The following is a 16,863-nucleotide window of genomic DNA, read 5'->3' on the forward strand; positions in this document are numbered from 1 at the left end:
AAGAGTATTTGTAGCCTGTTTGAAGAGACATGCCGTGAGAGCACCTAGCCTGTGTATTTTAGGATGAAGAAATGGTCGCTGCGTGTGGTGATTCTTTTTGGGGCTTCTGGTGAGGCCGGTTTGCTCAACGTTCAAAGCACAAATTCACTTTTGCGCAGCAAAGGGAATCTGTCAGTCTCGTTTCTAAGAGACAGACCTGGCGAACGCTTGTGTAATTTAATCCGCCGTGTACATCCTGATCCCGAAGGTATCAGTGAGTGTCTGACACTGGGAATACAAGGCATTTAAAGAATGCTTAGATTTTTGTTTCTCTGTGTTCACATCACTGCCCTTGCCAAGTCAATTACATTCACACCCCCCTTGGACACATTGACTATGCAGGACACTTCCTCTTGTAGCCTAGCAACAGTCCCTGCTCACCGGATCACAATGGGCAGGGCACTTAAATATACGTACATGAACTCACTAATATGCACCCTGAAGCACACACACACAAAAGAGAAAAGGACAGGAGTATAAGTGACTATTGTCTTGATTTGTGAGTCTATGTTAAGAAGAGGGCACCGGGTGAAGGCTGGAGGAGCCGGCTTCACTTCCCAATACAAAGAGCAAATGCTGTAGATATGCAAGGTCAATTAGGACCACTGAAATGCAGAGAGAGTGAGTTTCATATTAAATGTGACGCTTAACTTTAAGAGTAAGCTCTCAAAAGACAATAATGTGAAAGAAACCAGTTTTAATTGAACAAGACTTGTGTAAAAAGTATTTCTATTCGTCTCAATAATCGGTGGCAAATTCTTTATTGTCATTGGAACAGACTCTTATACTTGTTGACCATCCACCGTGGCGACTTATGCTTGCTGACTTATAATTGTTTCCATTGGTATTTGATAATTCATTTTTGGTGATGAGCTTCAAGTGTGTGAGGTTAGCAGTCCTTCTTGCAATCTGATCCCTGATCTTCAGATTCTTTAGTAGAAACAGAATGAGTTTTATAATAAATCTGAGGCCTCCACAAGACATTAACATTGACATTACTTCAAGTCAAAAGAAACATGGTGGTAAATTTAAAGGTTACCACCATGATTGTAAAGATTGCAAATCATGGTATTTCTCTTTTCCACATATTTAATCTTTTAGATGTGATCGTACTCAACTGGAGGAGTCTAAAATCAGTTTTAAGTGCTGACAAAGTATAACGCCGGTCCAGAAATTAATTCAAATTACGTTCAGAACACAGCTTTCTCAACGAAAAATCACACCTACTTAAACCACTGAACAAAGTCTGTGCTTTAAACTGTGAAAACTTTTCTTTGCGACACTGTGCTGCTCACTCTGCTTGTTACAAGAAAAGCAGAGGTAATCTGTAAGGCTTCACACTTCTGCTTAACATCTTCCTGTGTTGAAAGGCTGCTCTACCTGTTTACGTGTTGAACACGGTTACATGCAGCATTTGACAGTTTGGATGCCTAATTGGAAACATTTCCTTCTAGGAACAAATACTTTTCTATTAGTGTTTCCACTGTTCCATAGATGAGTTTTGTTTTCCACTTCACGTTTCATGCATTACTTCAGCATTTATAATGGTGAAGACAGGGAGTTTTGGTTATTAGTTTCCTTGTAAAGCACGGTAAACCTTTTTTCCTAAAACATCGCATGAAGAACTTATTGCTGCTCAGAACTTATCGCTGCTCAGAACTTGCATTTAATGTCACTAACTTTGCAAGCAGTGTAGTCAACAGATTCCAGAAGTTACTACAGGCTCCTTTCAATAAAAATGTGGACAGTTGAGATAATCTCCAGAAATCAAACCAAATATAAAATTCTGACGTTATTCTTGCCATAACAAAAAGAGGAAAAACCTAAATATATTACATTATTAACTGTCTTTTGAGGTAGTTTTAAATTTGAAAGATATTTGCCGTTATTTTGATGTCAACACACAGATTTCCCCAGAGAATTGTCAACAGGTACCAGTTGTGTAGATATCAATCAATCAATCAAGTTTATCTATATAGCATATTTGAATTGAAAAGCAGGGTAGGGGAAATCTGCTCTAGAGAAAACACACAGCCAGTGATTTTGTAATATTAGACAAACCAACCAGACTAATTGCTAATATGATGATAAAGTTCACTCTTAAAGTTTAAGATTGGAAATCAGATCCTATCTCTGCGGACAGAAGAGCTCCAACCTGTGAAAGGTTGCTCCAGCATCTTATGTACTGGGGAATTACTCTTTTTTGGAGGCTGTGTGTGACTCAGAGCAGATCTGTAAAAAAGGATGCAAACCATCTGAAATGTCTCCACTACCAGATATCAGGATCCAAATGACTGAGGTAGGATTTGCTCAGTCATTTTAGCCAGAAAAAAATGTCTGAAATGTAGCAACCTCTGCTCCCAATTTCTTAAAAATGCTATTTGTTAAAACAAAAAAACAGCCACATACTTCTAACAGTTATTGTTTTGTCATTATGTCCTTTTAATATGAATAGTAGAAATATTTGTAGGTTTCAACCGGTGTCGGTCAAAGTCTCTCGATATTAATATTATTTTGTGGATCGAAAGCTGAAATATTTGTGAACCACTAGAAAAGAGAACCAAAAAAAGATGTTAATACAAGCCCTTTAAAAGTGGAGCAGGGTGTTCCTCTTGTTTTGAAAAAAGGAAATGGGTCACCCAGTAATCCCAATCTGTGCCCCTTCTGGTAATCCACACTGCCATTCACAAACAGCAGGAACTGACTGAACGTCTGGGGAACATCGCGCTGCCACCGGACCCGTCACCATGCATTATAGGGGGGAGAAATGGGTTAAGGGAACCGTCTCCGACCTCCATTTTTGAGTTCTCTTCTACAGACAGATCTCAAATATACATACAGCTGTATACATTTACTCTCAAAACAACTTATTTTCAGCCGTTTTAATGGCAAAGCACTGCAGAGAACTAGTGTTTTAGTCTCCAATGCCCATAACAACAACCACCGCTTCCTCAATCTTGGTTTACGATTACAGTGTCGCTGAAGGTATTGGAGCATTTGATGCACAACAAAAGCCACTTTTTATGGCTAACCAACAACGCAGAACTCCGGAGAAATACAGAGGCAATACTCCTCGACACACCTCGCTGGAGTTCAAACACCTGCAGTGATTCAGCATCTGTGTGTGCCAACACACACCGATACCAACGGCACATGGACAAATGGACTCAGCGAAGCAGTAAATAAAAATGGCAAAGGCCTCGATTCCAATCTACTTCAGCAGTATCTGGGAAATGTAGAAACACCCCGCGGCTGCTCTCACGCTGAAAGATGAGGAGGGAGGCAAAAGGACGGACTGAGACTAAAGAGAATGTACGAGACACGCTTTAACAAGTGGGGCAATATGCAGGCAGACAGGCAAGAGAAATAGGAACAGGTAGAAAAAGATTATTGAATTTATTTTTTTTTTTAAATCAAACTAAGGATGTTGCACTGGGGAACCTGGCCACTCATTAACCCCTGCTGAAAGAAAAAGATGCTAACAAACAAGCACATAAACTAAAATAATATCAGAAAAAAGACTAATCTGTGCTCAGGGAGAGGGGTCTGGGTGCTAAAAAGCCAAAACACACACTAAATAGCTTAATCTGAGACAAAGAAGTAATCAACACAAAAGCATGACACTGTGATTGCCAGTAAAGATTTCTGGGACAGAAAAAAAGTTGGACTAGACTATAAGCTTGCTAAGTGGCGAGTATGGATACACATACTGCGAGAGTAAGATCCGAAAATAGCTAAATGATAATGTATCCTTGATGTGATGGAAACACAGGGGCACTAACTGGATCCTATCTTGCAGGACGAGTGTGCGCAAAGCTCATTTGTGATGGGTACTATTATTGAGTGCGATCCAGATTATATTAAGTGAATCACACATGCATGAGCAGACCCACTGTAACCTGAGTTGTTAAATCAATTAAAACAGCTGCAGAATCTGGTGACTAAAGTAGCATTTATTTAATAAACAAGTTTTTTCCAATAACTGAAAGACATACACAGATAAAGTCTCTTTTTTTTGTCAAGTTTGAACACAGAACTTGATTCAAAACTATTAATTCCTCTGGTGCTCCTTTTTTAAAACCAAGTAAAACTAGAGGCTAATGTTAAAACAAGCAGAATCTAAATTCAGTTCTTACTTTACACAAGTCTGCTGCAGGCAAGGAGTGAAGGCAGTTGAGTTAAACAGAAGAATGTGGTCATAGGTTAATACATTCTTCAAAGTTTGCTTGCAGGTCAATACAGATGAAACACTGGCACCAAGTCTTTCATTTTGTCAAAGAGGAATGCTAACTCTATAGTCTTTTGCTCCATTTCAGTTCATGCAAGGCGGCGCATCCTCATGCTGATCAGCTGAGCCCCTCACACATTTTGGATCATATAGTTCTGATCTTAGCAAAGTTTAAACTGCCATATGTACTTGCAGTTTTCAAAAACTGACTTTGTTCCTCGTCCAGTTTTGACGTTTTTTGGTCAAAATTATGCAGCCATTGACACAATGCTTAAACTTCTACACTTTTCTTTAGAATTAAAATGTCTGAAAAGCAAAAAATATATATATCCTATATTGCTGGTAGAGGGGTGTATGATTAAAGCCTGTTTAGAAAATAAATACACAGGTGATCACTTACACTTGCACTGGATTACCGACTCAGTGTCAGTGCTGTAAATGGCAAGTTCTCAAAAGGGAAACAAAGTCTACCCTTTCTGCAACACTGAAGAATACAGTGGGACTGGTCCAAGAGAGAAAAAGAGAATCAGGGCTTCCTGGGCTATGTGAGTTGGAGGAGGAGAAAGCAGGAAAAGAAGGGGTGGGAGGATGTTGGAGCAAACAGGCAGGTTCAGCACAGTGGTATCACGCTTCAGCACCTCCAGAGGTCAAATGAACAGCCAAACTGATTTACTGTGCATGCTGAAGGTAAGAAAGTGATAGGAGGGGGAAGATGAACAAGGTTGCGGAGAAGGATGGGAGTCATGAATAGAAGAAGCACTTCAGGTAATGCAGGGAGAAGGAAGGAGGGCAGAGCAAAAACAAGAGGCAAAAGAGGTTAAAAAATGAGATTACAGGGCAATAAGGGATAATAGAGAGATTCAGTACTGATGCGTGTTATTGGATAAAATATCAAATGGCAATAATCTGATCCGTTAGAAAGAAGAAAGCCTCAGCAGAGCAGATCTTAATGATGTGCATTAGTTGGAGAGTTCCAGGTTCATTTGGGGGAGACGCTGTATAAAGACAACATGATGGGACTGAATGGTGAAAGAAATACATGTAATTGCAGCACAACGGCCAAGTACTGTAATGATAATATCCACAACTAACATACTTTTTTATGTCTTTCCTTCTTTTTCTTTGTCCTAATGTTCCCACCACTCTTTGTGAACTTTAGCATCTTATCAACAGAAACATGCACCAGGTGTGGGCATCAAGGGTAGTGAAAGTCTGTCCAACAGCCCCAATATATTAGCAGCACTGAATATTTACATGCAAGCCATTTGAAACATAATATTCCACAAAATCCTGCATTAAACTTGTACTTTGTAATCGCAATATTGCCATCAGTGATATTGTGATGGAGTTCAATTCATAGTACATTTCTAGAAAATTAGAAGGAAAAAAAAAAGAAATAGATTGTTTTTGGTTCAAGGCATGGCTAATTGACTCCGGTGTGGGTGGGAGGCATCTGGGTAAGTGGGGCGCGTGGCCTTGGGGAACACGCAGCACGGATGTGGGTTAATGAACGCACAGCCAGGTGTGAGTGTGTCTGTATATGCATGAACAGAACAAGCCCATCTGCTGTTTCCACCATAATGAGCAACATCCACCTCAGTCGAGGTTCACATTTCATCCATAAGGACTCAAGAGATTGAACTCTGCGTGTCTGAAGGCAAACAATGAGAACGAAGCAATGAGGGATTCGCAACGTAAACCTCTGCAAGCGAGCAACTGCATTGTAAAAAGGAAACAAAAAGAATTACTGTGTATTTACATGGGAACGTATCATAACCCTGTAGCCTGCAGGCTGCACAGCTGAGACCCTCTAAGAGTAATTTCATTACCTTTAATAACAATGCATCCATTATTTATTTACATGTTGGCCTTTTATTACACTACCTCGGATTTATATAATATTAGGTGGCTCTTATGTCAAGTAGAGTACCACTTAGGTTAAGAGGATATTTCAGGAGCAATGTAATTACCATAAATTATGCACATTCATGACCGAATTGGCTACTTAAAAAGTCAGTATTACAGTTTAAATGAAAATATTGCATTTTATTAATTAGCAAAACTTAATAACAAACATTAAATTATGATGTGCATTACTTTTATTGGTTTCTGATTTGCATATTTTGCATGTTTCAATGCTGCAATACAACTGAGGGGTTCCAGCAGAACTTCATACTATACTAAGAAACTTCTGAAAGAAAATCTCTATAACACGAAGACAGTCAGTCTGAAGGGCAAATGGAAAACATTACCCTAGCTTGTGGCTGCTACCGGTATCAAGGTATGCCTTGGTTTTACAGGCGTTGTGAAACCATATAGAAAAATGTCATGTCGAAAAATGTGTACAACACGAGTTTAAGTTTGAGGAAAGAAAGGGGAACATCAACTTCTGTCACTTCGTTGAAGTGTTGACTTTTGGTGGCAAAGAGACTGTAGTTCTGTGGTGCTTTTCCCATGACAGATGCAACTCAAAACTTTAAAACTTTCAACTCAAAACCTAACCTCTTCCAGCAAGAGAATTGACAAAATATAAAAACTCCTCAGATGCTGCAATTTCATATACAGCCAGCGGTTAACTGTCTTGCACATCAACATTAAGCAAGACAGGAAGCTGGCATCCCAAAGCACTCCCGTTCGTTCTTGCTCCAGCAGTTCACCTATCGCCAGAACGCTTATGGAATGGTTTAGATCGAAGCACATTCATGTGCTCGACTGACCTACTCAAGTATAGGACCTAAATTTAAATTCATAATTTGCAAAAACTCAAAAAATGAATGTCCACATACTCACTGACAGCTAATCTGCCTGAGCTTGAACTACTGAGATTCAAAAATGTAACTGTAGCTAAATGTGGCTTGATATGCATTGACTCAACAGGATCCTAAATAAAAATAAAAGTAATGAAATGATTCCTCTATTCCTATTTTAGGACCAACCAGTCTCTCCATAGTCACCAATACTGTGCATGTATTGTGTGTCACTGTGTGAAGGAGAAAGATTTGGCAGGCACACAAAGAGAAAAATAGCCCATGGTACTTTGTAGAATGATTTCCAACAGATAAAGGAGATTTAAAAAAAAACTGCTTTGAAGTGGATTTTAGAGTGCAAAACAGGGAATAGGAGAAACACAGCAGGACTACCACAATCCATTTAAAAATGTTAAAATGGCAACTCAGATGGCAAAAGAAATAAAAAATCTAATTATTATTGTCTAGTAACACATCTATTATATGTATGAAGCCAACATGTGTGAAATAAATGGAAACCATAATACCGCATACTAGCAAATACAGACAACACATGTCCCCAACATCACTTTAGTTAAAGCACAGGCATGTGCGTACGTGCATGTGTACGTGCATGCGTGTGCGTGCATGCGTGTGCGTGCACGTGTCGTTTGGTGTGAATATTGAATATTTAAAGTGTGTGTGCAGCCCTTGTCTGAGGGGGAGCTCTGTCAGTTTGTTCTGTCATCATGGTTCGTAAAATATTGGACTGGGAATTGGATCTGGCAAATCCCAACTACTAAATGACTTGGATCAGTGTCAGAAACAAAAAGGACATTCCCAACATGGGTCCTCTGAAATAGTCACTGAATCTTTATAAAACAAAATCTTCTAAAATCTTCTAGGATTTTTGTAATTAGCTGTTTTGAAATAAATCTGTCTCTTTAACCGGACATTTAAATATCCAGCCAGGGTGTGCTCCAAAATCTAGGCCAGGAATGACTCTTTCCCTCATTCATTCATTATGAAGTCTTCTGAGCAGGTTTCTCACTTTGGAGATGCCCAAAGTGAGAAATCTGCTCCACAAGCCCCAATAAATATTCAGAGACATCAGAAAGAGAAAAAATAGAACAAAAGCACAAATAAGAAAATCTTACTTAACCCAGAGCAGGAAAAGGATGAATGTTGCAAAATGAAAAGAGGAAATAATGATAAGAGAGCAATGGAAAGGCAAGTGACAAGAGTGACAACAGAGAAAAGGAAGGAACTGAGAGTCATAGATGGGGAGGAAGCAAAGTGGAGAGATACAGTGTTTAATTATTCAGCAATACCCATGTTCTCTATTTATGGTTCTGTTAAGGCAGCCAGCAGAAGAATATATATAGAGTTTTCATTATTGTTATTATTGTGCAAGTTCATTGTTTTGTCTCATTTCCTTCCTTCTACACTCATGCTGCTCACCTTAAGCCCGGATCACTTGCGAAGGAAGGAAATGAGACAAAACAATGAGCCTGCACAATAATAAGAATAATGAAAACTGATATGGATGAGCAGCCAGAGGAGGGAGAGGAAGGAAACAAGACTAACATGGAGGGAGAGAGAGAGAGAGAGAGAGAGATGGAGTGGAGCTAAGATGATCTTTTCACTGCAGCTACTCACCTATCACTAACCCCATTACAAATATGTTTACTGATGGGGATTATGTAACAAAAACAACTTTCCAAGACTTTTTTTTTAATTCAGACAACATTCTACGTACAAACATAACATAGCAAATAAAGAGCTCAGAGGAGCCGAAGTGTATCATTTAACGAGACAGAGTAATGGAAATGTTGATAAAACTGTTATCTCTCTCTCCCAGGCACACAGAGGCGCAGGCTGCACACAGCAGACGGAATATCACCAGAAAGATTAAACACATTGCTGACCATCAGAGAAATATGTAAGGACAAAAGGAAAGCGTTGTTGGGTGACCCTACAAACCTAACACAAACCTAATTCTGCGGAGGGATAAGGAGCAGCAGGAGTCATTTTTCTAAAATAAAAAAACTAGACCTTGATTTATTTCTCTGCAAGTTTAAATTAAATGTCAAAAATGCCAGCCTCTTGGGGGTTGACTCTTACCTTTTAATCATATTCTGCAGGCTAATTTAAATGTCAATATGATGGAAGGTATCACAAAGAAAAAAGAAAGAAAAAAATCAGCTGATTAAAATGTCAGCATACTTAAATAAATACAACTGTAGCTAATGCTCAAAAAATGGTGTTTCATTAGGCTTTTCATGAATATTGCAACAATATGTAGCGTGATAGACAGAAATCATGCATACAGTTGAAAATATAGTAGAAAATATCAAAATGCCCCATAAGCACACAGACATATCAAAGCACAACACCTCCAAGTCATTCACACACATCATATTTTGCCATGAAGTGATACATAGGGACTTGCAAAACTAGCCTTATTCGTTAATCAGTTTCTGTAAACTTAAATGTGTTTCACTGGGGTCAGAAGTGATGAACTAACACAAAGCAGTGCAGAAATGTGACGTGTAAGGATATTGAACACCGTCAGTTTTCCACCACACACACAGAGTATTGCAAAAATTAAAGTTTGTGGTCTATATGCAGCTGACCGGGCCACCTTTCTCCACATGTTTGCTATCTTCCCTTCTTGACTGGAGACTGCTTCTTTCACCAATCGCTTACTTCTTGCCATGCTTCTGGAAAGGCAAAGCTCTGTGAAACAAATTACTAATAGTTATCATGTCAGCAGATTCCCAGATCCTGATCTGTGTGTGTTTCCGCAGCTTGACCAGAGTTACAGTAAGAAAAGACCGGCAGACCCCCAACTATTCAAGGTTCACTATTCACAAATTCACCTATTTGTACAGTTTCCATCAAACTTAGCTCATTATTCACAGAAAATCTACCTGATTGTAATTTTTTGTAAAGAAAAAGCAGCTTGCAAAGCTCAGGTACATGGACATAATGCTACTAGATGAGCTATTGGTTGGCAGTTGCAAAGCAACACCTGAAGCCATACCATTTTCCATACCGCTGATTGGCTGTATGATTTATTTTTTTATTTTGTATTATTATTTTAGCTTAGTAACTGTAAGACCACAGTTATTAAGCTAACTAAATGGTATGCCTTATACATTGCATACCATTCAGTCACCCAGTTGTGTGGATCAGACTACAGGCAACTAGATGAGTCTGTGCTTCAGTATTGTGAGGGACTGATAAGCTTTCAGCCAGAAATTATATCAGTCATAAGTGGTTACACTTTTCTCTCTTTTTTTTTTCATGCTCTCTCTGTGTTTTGTTTCACATCCTGTGTGTCGCAAACCTACACACACATGTGAGGTCGCAAGATTATTTCCAGAAGTGTGAAGACGAATGTCTGACCCCTGTCTGACCTTGCATTCAGTCCAGTCAACTGTAACAACAGCTCCTTTCCATCACCGCCTGACCTTGACTCTCTGGTCTATTAACCAGAGCTTCATTCATATGCACAGTGCATGCACTCACAGGGGCACACCTGTATCAGTGGCAGCCCTCCGGTTAAAAGAGCATGTTTACTACAGCATGGGGACATGAAGCGGCCTGGTGCCACCTCCTGCGGTGAAGCAGAAAAAGGCAGCGAGACTGACAGGCTGAGGGCGGGAAGAGAAACTTCAGACAGTGACACAGACAGTAAGATTTCTGCAACAGTGAGAAAACAGCTGAGTCCGTCTGACAACAACGTTGCTCAAACCACATTGATGTCACAACTGCAAAGCAACATACGCATTTGCTTCTCTTTTACCTCTTTCTCTTTTCAAAGATCTTACTTTGAAGCGTGAATGTTAGAAAGTTACTGCTAAGATGTAGAAAGAGAAAGGTGTGTAAAATGAATAAAAGCAGAAGGTGAGGATTTTCTTAAAAAAAAAAAAAAAAAGAATTGGCCTCTACTTATTTACACACGCACAATTTCTCTCAAGCTTGCTTTTAGGTCTAGTGTGTTTTCCTGCATGCCATTTCCTCCAGTCACATTTCTGCTTTTTATTCCAGCAGGATGCATAAAAGCTGATAAAATGGAAAAGTCTGGTAAAAAATAAAGAAAAAAGATGGGCTCGACATCTTACCTTGTACACCTGGCCGTAGGTGCCATTTCCAACCAACTCAACCAGGTCAAAGATGCCCGAAGGATCCTGCAAATGCAAAGGAGAAACAGTGGAAGGATTACGATTCTGAAGATTCAGTAAAGCCAACACTTAAGTGTTTGAGAAAGTTGTTTAGCTTAACAAAAACAAAGGGCAAAATGTTCCAGTCTTTTTTAGTCAGATTATAATCTCCAAGGTTTAATAAAGAAACAATTACTCATGTTTTGGTTTTATATCCTTTTTAATATATATATATATATATATATATATATATATATATATATATATATATATATATATATATATATATAGAATATTCTTGCAAAGGTGGCCTTTTATTAGTTTTGTAGTCCTGTCAACAGAATATCAACAGAATACTTTTCACATATTTTATTGTGAAATTTTGAGAAAATGACTGTCATTCATTCTGCCCACGTTTTCAGTACCAGTTGAAAAAAGGTTACCACACTAAAAAACTCAACAATAATCACAGGGACCAGAATCTATGCTAAACGGCAGCAAATTTCAAGTTATCAAAATACTTCAATTAATAAGAGAATCCAGGCTCAAAGTTGTTACATCATATGCTCTAATAAACCCACTATTACAGAAACAAGGCAAGAAAAGTATCTTCCAGGAACCCAAATAGTCTGGAAATCAATGGGAAAACACCAAGGTGTCAGATTCAGCCTTTGTATAGCTCAATTCCACCTCTTCTCATCATAAGTCAGTTATCTCATTTTTATCAGCTTATCTGACCTGCTTTTATTGTAACTCTGACAAAAGCCCAAATCTGAGTTTGCCCATTTCTTTTCTTTAAGGAAGAGCTAAAATTACAGGGACATCTTTTCCTATCAACCTGTAATAACATCCTGGGTCTTCTAAGAAGGCAGCCCACAGGGTGGCCTTTAACAGTTTTACTTTCACTCAGCAGCAGGTTCCTGCACAACCCACTCTCCAAGTGTTTGCTGTTTAAAAATGCAGTGCTGAGTTGTTTCAAGTTAGCGTCCGCAATAGCTAATAATTCAAGTCCGTAGACGCCAAGTTGCCAACACAGAATTGGAAGAACTTCGGACAAAGCATGAAACCCACTGACCCCTGCAAATTTACACACACCTCCCCCCTGCTTCTCCACCGCATGTTGCTACGGCATTCCAACAATAGCTGGCATTTACCCTCTCCTTCCCTCTGCCTTTCTTTCCTCTCGTTCCACTTCTCTGGCTGTGGTTTTCCAACCAGCTGATGTCCATCTATGTCTCTCTGTTGCTTCCTGTTTTACCTACATAGCCCTCTTTCACTTCTGACAGACTCCAGGACAAGTTCCTCCTGCCAACACTCTTTTCACTCCAACAGTGAATATGTTTGAGGGGCCCGGAAAGCCTCTGGACCCTTTAAACCCATTAGACCCTTGCATCCTGGGCATCGCCAAAGTCTCAAAGTAGTCATGTTGCCATGGACTTTTGAGGTAAACAGTAAACTTTATTGTTTATAGTGCACAATTTCTCAAGTGTTCTTGGCACATTTGGTGAAACACATTGCAATGCCATGTGTTTCATCCCTAGTGCTGTCAAACTGAATAAAGCTGCAAAAGAATTCAACGTCAGAGGGATTTAAAGATAAGTAAATGACCTAACATTTTAAATGTGCCCATTACAAACAAGTAAAAATAAATTATTCAGTGACCAATGTGAAACTCTTGAATTTCTAGATCGGTTTAGAATGGCTGGTTTTGTAACATCAGGTACAACATCTCACATTTAACTACTTTTAAATCCTGACGTGGAATTCCTAAGTTAAGGAAGATCCAATCTGTACTGAATTTAAGTCAAGTAATAGTGTAAATTCAGTCACTATTAGTTGTGACTGAATGGATAGGCACAAGTAATAGTGACCATCCACCCAAAGGCTTAGGGTGCACCCCTAATCCAGAGCAGACTTCCACATATATCAGAAAACCACTTTGTTTTTTTTTTCCCTTTTAAGCTTCAATGCTTCTGTCTATATTGAAAAAATCTGGATTCAGAAATGTTTTGGGCTTCAAAAGAGATTCGAATCGCAGACACAGTTTAGCAACACTATTTGGCAACAAGAGGTGTGATCTGCTGTCCCAGTGTCACGCAATCGAAAACACTGTGATAACTAATAACTCACCCACAGTTAATATTTGTGTTACTATCGGGACTTCCCTAACTGTAAGCCAACAAAAGCTACAGCTGGCTAAATCTTTATGAAAGCTAGCACACACATCCTCTAGCACGCGTGTTTTTAGTGAGGTGGTGAATCAGTAGAAAGAATCAAGGAAAATAAGCTCCTCTCTGCTCCATCAAAAGTAACTCCAATCCATCTCAACTTGCTAAGATTTATCTCCAGGGAACTCAGCTGTGTAGTCTTGTCTCGTTTTGTGAATCCTGTTCAGAGATGGTTGTGTATCCAGGCTTTGTTGGTGCTTTTGCTTCTTTTACTTCAGGACAACTCCATTCGAAAGCATCAACAGTGACAGAACTGAGGTTGTTTCACTGGAGGCAAAAGCGAGAGGCTTCAGTCACCCGTACAAACCACACGAATGTTTACAACTGCATTTTGAATAAACGCAAAACTGAATAGAGAATATTGCATAACACTCTCCAGAACAACTCTTGCCCAGTTAAAAGCTTTAAAAAAAAATGCATCACATGTCTCTTTCTTATTCAGTAAGTTTTTTCATCATCCTGCTCTTTTTTATATATATACTTCACATTCAGACTTGTCTGCTGGCATCACAAGCCACTCTCTCTTCGCTTCCACAAAGAGGAAACTGTAGAAATGTTGCCAGAGGGAGGGTGGAAATTGTATTTTCAAACGTTTCGAATACTAAAGGAAACCTTATCTATAAAGCAGGTTGAAGATGTTTGCCTGTTTTATCCTCTTTAAGCAGATCGTCTTTGGGCTTTCACTCTATCCTCTCCGTCTCCCCATATCTTCCTCCCTCTTGCCCAGTCTCTGCATGTTTGTTTCTGTGGGTCTCTGCAGGCCTGTCAACCTGTCAGCTGTTTCTGAACGAAGAGCCTTGTGCATTTTTCCCCTCTCTTCTTCCTTTTCCTGTTCTTTCACCCAACCCCCACCCCTGCCTTGTTGTTGTGTGCTATAAACGCCAACCCCTATGCACTTTTCCTCACATTCACACATTGACAAACTCCTTCTCGCACTCTCTGTCTCGAGCACATCCTCTTGCCGTCTCATTCGTTCACACTCTCAAAACCAGGAACCTGCACACACATATCATGCAGTGTGCCAAAAAAAAAACACTCTGACATAAAGCGGACGGGGGAAGGGGAGAGCAGAGGGCTATCGTGCGAGCGTTCCAACGAGAAAGAGTGGGCACGAAACGTAAAGTCGGTCAAGAAATCAAGCTTCTGCAATCTGTTTGTCTTGCCATGAGGGCTTCATCTGACACAGGCCGAGTACGTTTCGCTCCCCTCACTTCCTTCGCCTCTCTGCAAGTGTATGTGTGAGTTTGACTCAAGTCTCAGAGCAGCATGCACATTTTTGACAGGAATTCCCTGGAGACTTCAGGTGCACTTTGCTTTCTTTGACGGTGATACACACACACAAAAACAGTTGGACCTGCTCAGAGTAAAACAAACAAAAGGAAAGAATATTGCCTAGAGTATGCTGTAAATGTGTGTGTATTAACATTGACACATGATGCATACCTATTGGTCCTCTCCTGAATGCACAGAATGAGAAATAATCTACTCTTGCTGCTCCACTTCATATATGTCCTCAGGCTGGCTGGAGAAAATATAGCACAGTACCATTCATAATTTATAAGCCACTTGCAAAATGAGCTCTCAGCACGTGCCAGCCTTAGTTAGCGTGTAACTCTTATTTAAAGTTGCCTATGGCTGCAACAATTATACCCTCTTCCTGTTTCTTTCTCTTTTTTTCTCATGTATTTGCTTCCCTGCCGATTGTCTGCAAGGGTCACATGAACCGAGTCGTGGCTGATGAATCATTTTGAGCGTCAAAACAGGCTGCTGAAAACCAGTCAGACGTTTACAGTTGCTTGTAAATAAGGGCAGAAAGTGGGGCATAGAGCAGTCATCCAACTGACACCTGACGTGGGAATAATGAATCAATTTTGTTCCAGAGGTAAGCCAAAATTCACCAAACCCACAGTGGACTGAAACTTCCCCTATTTTGATAATAAGCCTTGGTTGCAACATTCAGTACTTGAGCCTGGTTAATCATTCATGACTAATACTCCCATCATAAACGCACATTTTATTACACAGATATCACAGGTTCTTGACTAACTTAGAAAAACAAACACATTTTAGCTAAATTTTAACAGAAGGATTCTTAAGAAAGGCAATTTATCACCAATGTAAGGATGTCTACAGTATGCTAGTTGGTGATCAGGTGATCCACACTTTTTTTCTGATGCCCTGCCCTCTAAGCCTTACTTAGTGGAACTGACAAGAAGAAAAGTCAACTTCAACATCAGGGATGTGTTGAAATGAAGTGAGGGAAGACCCAGATATGAAGAAGGTTCATTAAAAGAAAGTGAGGCTGTTTTTTATATGCGAAGTGACACGTTGGGGTCGACTTCAGCAAAACAGGAAGCTGAAGGTGTAACTCTGTTTCACCTGGTTCTGTTGTGCATTGTGCTACATATGGATATGCTGGCATTATTTTTGATGACCTCAGTTAGGATCATGTCCTGAATTTAAAAACACATGAAGGGAATACTGTTATTCATGCTAACTACACTAATCAAGCTAATTGCTAGATTCTATTGCTTCAAGGATATGGTTATTTCTATGCAAAATATTAGTAAAATCTGGCAGAGCTGTGAAACACAGACTGCTAACTCTCAGGCACATGGAGGCAACCTCTAGTCCTAATAATGATTTTAAAATGTTACACAAAGCAACACATACAACTTTCTTCTTTAATATGCAATTTTTTAAAAGCCAAATTTAAAAGGTACAGATAAGGCTTTGAAGGGGAACACTACATTTGTGAATAATAATAATAATAAAAGAGGCAGCAATTTGATGAACAATACATTTGGCATTAAAATTAATTTATGATATTTATGTTAAAATATAAATATCTTCTAGTTGCCACAATCTCTGATCTGGACATCTGTCCTGTCAGTATGGGACTTTGAGAAACCTTTTTATTGAGCATTCTGTTCAAACTAAAACATGCATGAGACAAGTGAGCAAATTCCTCAAGGTTAAACAAAACAGCAACAGTGCAAAAACTGCAGGGACAGACACCGACAGCCAACACTCACACCACCTGCTTACACTGAGAAAGTTCCCCTTCATGCTCTTCCGTATGAGGATAAGTACTGCACTGTCATGTAGTCACAGACATAAATATTGACAACATAAACTTTGAGTCTTGTAAGCGGTGAAATGGAGACCTTGGAAAACTCTGCCCCCCCCCCCCCAACTTGTCCCCAGGATGTTTTGTACTTGAAGGCTGAATTCTTTATTCCGCCTGGTTATCTGACATCCAGAAAAATGCCAGCTGGTGATAAACTACAACCCTCATCTCTAAGGCACATAGTGGTAAAAGTTTCTTGAGAACGACTAATAAACATAATGACACAAAGCTTACAAAAACTTTCATTAAAAGAAAGTGAGGCTGCATAAAGAACAGTGTGCCATATTTGGACATATTTCCAAATATCCACAGCAATCCTTGTGATACTTTACATCTACCTGGC

At 39.5% G+C, this 16,863-nt stretch overlaps 1 protein-coding gene across 16 annotated transcripts in view; it reads right to left on the bottom strand.

The window, feature by feature from the left end:
- tnika (TRAF2 and NCK interacting kinase a) overlaps positions 1–16,863 on the bottom strand; it is a 61,903-nt gene that overhangs the window by 38,838 nt on the left and 6,202 nt on the right. For all 16 annotated transcript variants that reach the window (XM_055038901.1, XM_055038915.1, XM_055038914.1 and 13 more), the window contains exon 2: positions 11,124–11,189. In XM_055038901.1, coding sequence (XP_054894876.1) covers positions 11,124–11,189 — 66 coding nt within the window. The remainder of the gene's footprint in view (positions 1–11,123; positions 11,190–16,863) is intronic.

The sequence above is a fragment of the Poeciliopsis prolifica genome, unplaced genomic scaffold, assembly GCF_027474105.1.
Source record: "Poeciliopsis prolifica strain line A6 unplaced genomic scaffold, Auburn_PproV2 SCAFFOLD013, whole genome shotgun sequence".
Classification (NCBI taxonomy): Eukaryota; Metazoa; Chordata; class Actinopteri; order Cyprinodontiformes; family Poeciliidae; genus Poeciliopsis; species Poeciliopsis prolifica.